This window comes from Rutidosis leptorrhynchoides, chromosome 1, assembly GCF_046630445.1.
Source record: "Rutidosis leptorrhynchoides isolate AG116_Rl617_1_P2 chromosome 1, CSIRO_AGI_Rlap_v1, whole genome shotgun sequence".
Taxonomy (NCBI): domain Eukaryota; kingdom Viridiplantae; phylum Streptophyta; class Magnoliopsida; order Asterales; family Asteraceae; genus Rutidosis; species Rutidosis leptorrhynchoides.
Genome location: NC_092333.1, coordinates 8,874,009 through 8,880,209, shown reverse-complemented (window position 1 = coordinate 8,880,209; position 6,201 = coordinate 8,874,009). Strand labels below are relative to the sequence as shown.

Genomic DNA, 6,201 nt, shown 5'->3' with positions numbered 1-6,201 from the left:
ATTCTCATGTTCTCGCTCTGCTGTAAATGTAGCCGTTCATATTGTTTTGAACGAACAGAGTGAGTGTCAATGTGTTTTGATCGTTTGTGACCAGTTACTTTCACAACAGATCGTCACGATCTGCTTATTGATGTACCACCGGATCTTCGAGTCTACTATATATATATATATATATATATATATATATATATATATATATATATATATATATATATATATATATATATATATATACCTTAAAGGAGAGTCTTTATTAACTAATAAATATTTCTAAAACCCCCTTTAACACCCTTAGATTAAAAAAATTACCTTCCACTACCCTTTGATCCAATGGCTACAAATCATCCTCTAACACTCTTAGCTAATAAATACATCTCTAACATTAATCTCCCTAAATTACCCTCAAACCTCTAACCTCTGATCTTTAACACAAGGACGATTTAATAAAATTAGGGGTTCTAGATAATCTGATTCATTCACCACATTCATATTCATATTCATATGCAAAAATAAACCCCAACTTGCTCCCTTTCTCTGGATAACGATTCAAAGATCCGTGAAATTAGGGTTTTCAAAAATTAAAATCACGATGCAGTTTCAATTCATCGCAAGATTTAAAATTCACGATGCAGTTTCAAGTATCAATTCAAATTCAAATTCAAATTCATTGCAAGGTTCTTTAAACTTTAATTGTTTCTTGAATCTATGTTTTTAGGTTAATCAACAGATGATTGCGCATCAATATTCATCGCTTTGAGATCGATTGACTTGAGTCATAAAGATCGAACTTGAAGATAAATGTACTTGAAGTTGCAGGTAATCATTCAAATTCAAATTCATTGCAAGGTTCTTTAAACTTTAATTGTTTCTTGAATCTATGTTTTTAGGTTAATCAACAGATGATTGCACATCAATATTCATTGCTTTGAGATCGATTGACTTGAGTCATAAAGATCGAACTTGAAGATAATTGTACTTGAAGTTGCAGGTAATCATTGATTATTATAATTATTATTACTGTGGATATACTAATTTTTACTGTATCTCATATGGTTTACCTTTATATTTCCAATTTTTCTTGTATTTATATTGCTTGATTGTCAGTAGTTGCAAGTTTGTATCTGGTCATGCACCTTACGTGTAAGTATGCCTCCACTCTGGAGGCATTTTGCCAGCCATCTGGGAGAGGACCTGCAAAGTCTCGGGGTCACTGTTAGTTTTCCTCAATACTGAACTGCTAGGCCAATGATCAGTTTACAAGTCTTATTATTATCAAACTACCATAACTGGTTTTTATCTTAGTGTTTCTCCTTTTTCTTTCATCTGCTTCCAGCTACAAATCCATAGGATATTAAGAAAGCCTATTATAATTGCATGAAATCTTAACATCCTGACTTGAGTTGTAATAATTCTGTACAAACTTCTGCATGTTCTTAAATGACGTTTATTAGGTGGGATATTACAGTACATTCAAATGCTCTGTTGCATAAATCCGATTATTCGTATTGATTAAATGATATGTTATAATAATAATAATTATATATTATATATTATAAACAGAGTTATGACATAGTGGATGTGTTTCCCTGTGAAACATTATCCCAGGTATGTCTGTCTTTCTTTATTTTACTAATTAAATTTTGTTAATGTTTATAAAAAAAGGATAGGGAACTTTCTTATATAAGCATGCCGTTACTGCACCGCTTAAGTGTTCACTTGACAAATCACGGTTGGCATGAAGATCCATATTTTCGTATATGTTATTTTTTATCCGTGATTGATTTATCTTCATTTTTTCAACCTCTATTTTGCAGGCACGTGTTGATGCAGCCAGTAGTTGCAAGTTTCTATCTGGTCAAAGGATATTTCCCGCCGAGAAGAAGACTCAGATGCTAGGAACCGAGGTTTGTGGACTTGTACTGTAAGTGCAGATTTTCATTATAATCTGTTTTGCCTTTGACAAATATCAAGAACACAAATGGAAAATGGAAGGAGCCTATGATTGAAACCAAGATATCTGTCATTGTATTTTGAAGTCGCTGCATAAAACCAAATGTTCGTATTAATAACATGATGTTTTTATTATAGTGTAAATAGAGTGATGACGATAGTGGTTGTGTTTCTCTGTGAAACATGTATCCCAGGTTTGTGTGTCTGCCCTTTTTCATTAATTAAATCGTTTTAATGAAGCTCATGGTTCTTTAGTAGATGACAGTGAAGGATCTAATTCCTATGCCTGCTGTTTGTGGGAATGTTCAGAAAAATACAGAGTTTTCTATTCCCGTTGAAGTGTTCACTTTGCAAACGACGATTGGTAAGAAGATCCATATTTTCATGTATGTTTTATATATGCGTGATTGATTTATCATCAAATGTTAACACCTAATCTTTCAGGCACGTGTTGATGCAGTCAATAGTTGCAAGTTTGTATCTGGTCATGCAACTTACGTGTGGGTATGTTTCTGCCGACCCTTAATAATCACGTTCAACATGAAGTTTATTTTCCTGTTCTCGTGATACTTAAAACGCTTCTGTGGGTGGCTTTCTCTGCTTTGTCTTTGACATCATATATATTTCTTTAGAGCTTTAGATTATGCATTCAACATGGATGCAGAAAACATTAACAAATTCCTGTTGGACATATGCTAGAAGAAGTTAAAGGTAGTAGTTGAATCAATATATATATTTTTTTAATATTTTTATTATCGGTATCTGCTTAACTATTTCTCTTTGTCTCAGATTATAACTCGTGTATTAAATAATGTATACTCATAGGCTGGCTGCATTGGCTTCTCAAAAGAACTCCTTGGTATCAAGAAGTGGTTGTAACTCAAATCTACTGCCGAGGTAATCGGCGACAATTGTTGTACATTAGATGGATATGTAATTGAAGCACTTACAGGGACAATACGTATAATTTACTCTATTTGTATCCTGTTGGGAAGTTATATAAATAATGTATGCACCAAAACAGTAACATGGGGATTGTGATAAGTTAATTGGTTAAATTATCATATCTTGGTGGGGGCAAGATAGATACATTCGATGCCTAAGGGATTATTGCAGCCATGGGATTTGATCTATTTTGTACCAATTGTTTTTACAAATCCATGCCCCATACTTTCTTCAACAAATTGTTTATAAATGATATAAAGGGGTTTTTAGAATTGCGTAATTTTCGAGTGTGAAAGCGTGTTTTCTCTTTTAAATATAAGCCACATTAGTTAGGGTGTTGGTGTTTGTTTGATGATGAAAGGTTTATGTGTTAGAAATGCAATTGGTGATCAAAGGGCCTGTGTTCTAGGCTTCTAGCATATAGCATACCCCCTCAGGTAACTTTCAAGTATGAAATTATATGATGTATTAAATTTCTGCTTATCCATGATTCTCGTCATCATGATTGTTAAACAATGAACTCGACATGGATGCAGATGAGATTAACATAGCCTTGGATATTATCTTATAGATAAAGCTTAGAGCATTCGGTGTCCGGCATCAATTGCCACTGTCGGTCTCAACCGATGCCGGAACCGACGGTCGGCCGACACCAGACCGGCGTCGGTTACACAATGGACACTGAAATGGAAGCCGGGAATGGACTACGGACACCTCGTGCTCTTAGAAACCTGTTTTAGGCTTATATAGGAAAGTTTTATGCATATTACATAGAAAAGGCTGAACAAAGAAAATATTTTCCTTTGAATGTGCTAAACAGTATGTTTCTCTCACAGGTTATGACTAATATATAAATATTTATTACCCATGTTTATGATTTATGAGGTGGATTTTACAGAGGATATGTTCATGGTTATGTAAGGACTGAAATAAATCCTTTTTTTCTTGATGATACGTTTCCAGAGGATAATGTATTTGTTGACGAGTTTGGGAATAAGTGTCTTAATACGTCATGTCTCTTTAAATGAGATCTCTCCTTCTTTTTGCGAGATAATAACATTCTAGGACATTTTGTAGAATGAGATTTATCATAATTTTTCATGGCTAAGACAGTATTAATTGGTAACTCGTGCAAAAAAATGTTATATTTGTTGTAAGAAACACATATTATTCTAAATTATGTGTTGAAAGCATATGTGATTTTAAATGTTTATCCTTAGTTATACAAAAATGATGATGCTAATTATGTCTTTTATTATGTTGACCAGGTTGCCCTGATGCTTGCAGGAATGGGTTCATCTGCAGATACTTTAGAATGGTGAGACATGTTTTCGATAGCGCTCAAAACTAATTTCGCTTGCATATGCCAAATGTTAGTTCTTCACTTCTTTTTCTCGTCTCATTTACTATTTTCATTTTCAATGTCTTATCATAAATTTGTTAGTAAGATATAGAAGGATATAGCATGTTCCTTAACATTATTGTTGCCAAAACACTTAACTCTGCTTATATTACTATTAATATTATTATTATTTTAATAATGATAACATATATAATATATTACTATTACTATTATATTATATCCATACTTTTGTTAATCGATTAATCTGGCTTAACAAGTGAAACAAAAGCTGTGCATATAAACAAAGAAAAACCGTTTCTTCTTAATGGAAGTAAAGTGCAAGACGGGCTAGGTAAAATGCTTGTTGCAGCGGTTGGTATGAGAACCGAATGGGGAAAGTTAATGGAAACATTAAGTGTAGAAGGAGAAAACGAGACGCCATTGCAAGTGAAACTAAACAGTCCTGTTACTATAATTGGTAAAATCAGGTTAGTTTTTGCTGTGTTGACTTTTCTTGTGTTGACTATTCGGTTTCTCGATGAAATAGGTATGAGACATGAGCTTTTGAAGTTGAGCTCTGTTGATGCATTGAGCATGTTTGACTATTTTGCGACTGTGGTAACGATTATCGTTGTTGCAGTGCCCGAATTTACCCGAAAACTTATCAAAAGTTCTGTTATAGTGTATATTTGAATTTACAGGTTTCGAGGTAGTTAAAGATACAAGCGGTAAAACGTTTATTTTAGGTACTCCAGCTGAATCGGCAATATTGGAATACAGTTTGCTTTTGGGTTGTGATTTTGGTACTTTTCGTAGCGAGATTGAACTACTAAAAATGGAGCCGTTTAACTCGAAAAAAAGATGATGTATGTGATTACTGTTCTCCCGGGTAGTAAAAAACGTGTGTTCCACAAAGGTATGTCGGAAATAGTATTGGGAAAGTGCGACAAGATTATCAATGATGATGGGTAAATTATTACATTGACGGAAGAAAAAAGAAAATTAATTACAAATGTTATCAATGAGTATTCAGATAATGCTTTAAGAACTCTATGTGTTGCGTATATTGGTGTGGAAGGTGAGTTTGAAATGCGAAAACCGATACCTACAGATGGGTGTACGTTGATTGCAGTTGTTGGTATTAAGGATCCGGTTAGATCGGGAGTTGAGGAAGCAGTTGAAACGTGTTTAGCAGCTGGTGTGACTGTGCGTATGGTTACAAGTGAATATAATTAATACAACAAAAGCGATTACTAAAGAATGTGGTATACTCACCGATAATGGTATGGCTATTGAAGGGCCACATTTTAGCACCACAAATCGGGGTACAAATCTATTTCATTTCATAAAAGTTGTTTATGTATATATGATGGTACCGGAACTGCAGAGGTGACGATCTTGGACCATTTTTTATGAGTTAAGAATGCATCACGAAATATATAACTAAAGAACGGGTCAAAAATAGCCCAAAATTTGCCTTTCCATTTCAATCCATACAACTTTCTGAATAAATTTTTTTTTTTTTTTTTTTTTTTTTTTTTGAAAGGCAAGCTTGTATCAGTCCGGACCGAAGCCTAGTCATCATTTGCACACACACACGCGCTTTCGGGCAGGAAACCCGAACCACACTCTGAGGATCCGACCCTTTAACCATCCCGAGGGGCAGGCGGGCCGGATCTTAGTCCCGGAGCGGGTCGGTAAAACCTTCCCTTTGGGCCACCTTCAAGGAATATATTTCAATTCCTAGAGCGGGTGACGAGGCTCGAACCCGAGACCTCTAGCCCTGCGAGTACACAAGTGTAACCGCGGTACCATTGAAGCAATGCTTCGTTGGTACTTTCTGAATAATTTTCCACCTGTTATGTAATGAGGTTTTTCCTGTTTTGTTTTGGGTCACCCAGGTGGGCAGCATATCAGAACAGTCAGTTTCTCAAACCTTCATTGGCCACACCATGAATAGAAGT

General features: G+C 34.7%; 1 protein-coding gene across 17 annotated transcripts; it reads left to right on the top strand.

Annotated features, from left to right (window-relative positions):
- Positions 1-436: 436 nt before the first annotated feature.
- Positions 437-5,746, top strand: LOC139886391 (putative calcium-transporting ATPase 11, plasma membrane-type). Of its 17 annotated transcripts, XM_071870198.1 has the most exons (12): positions 437-638; positions 716-816; positions 888-988; positions 1,105-1,212; positions 1,663-1,729; positions 1,815-2,314; positions 2,395-2,454; positions 2,583-2,661; positions 2,776-2,847; positions 4,164-4,267; positions 4,516-4,725; positions 4,939-5,746. In XM_071870198.1, the coding sequence occupies exons 10-12, from the start codon at positions 4,221-4,223 to the stop codon at positions 4,952-4,954; spliced, it is 273 nt and encodes a 90-aa protein (XP_071726299.1). In that variant the 5' UTR covers positions 437-638; positions 716-816; positions 888-988; positions 1,105-1,212; positions 1,663-1,729; positions 1,815-2,314; positions 2,395-2,454; positions 2,583-2,661; positions 2,776-2,847; positions 4,164-4,220; the 3' UTR covers positions 4,955-5,746. The 17 variants fall into 17 exon arrangements, 7 of the variants coding, with proteins under 7 accessions (XP_071726299.1, XP_071726301.1, XP_071726298.1 ...); XM_071870200.1 differs by lacking the exons at positions 1,105-1,212; positions 1,663-1,729 and having other exon boundaries at positions 1,815-1,904; positions 2,089-2,314; XM_071870197.1 differs by lacking the exon at positions 1,105-1,212.
- Positions 5,747-6,201: the final 455 nt, after the last annotated feature.

What these genes read in the sequence shown, in the direction of transcription:
- LOC139886391 (XM_071870200.1), top strand. Translation starts at nt 4,221, where the DNA reads ATGTTTTCGATAGCGCTCAAAACTAATTTCGCTTGCATATGCCAAAT. An exon ending in TTCGCTTGCATATGCCAAAT is followed by an intron (nt 4,268 to 4,515) that starts GTTAGTTCTTCA and finishes TGGCTTAACAAG; the next exon opens with TGAAACAAAAGCTGTGCATA.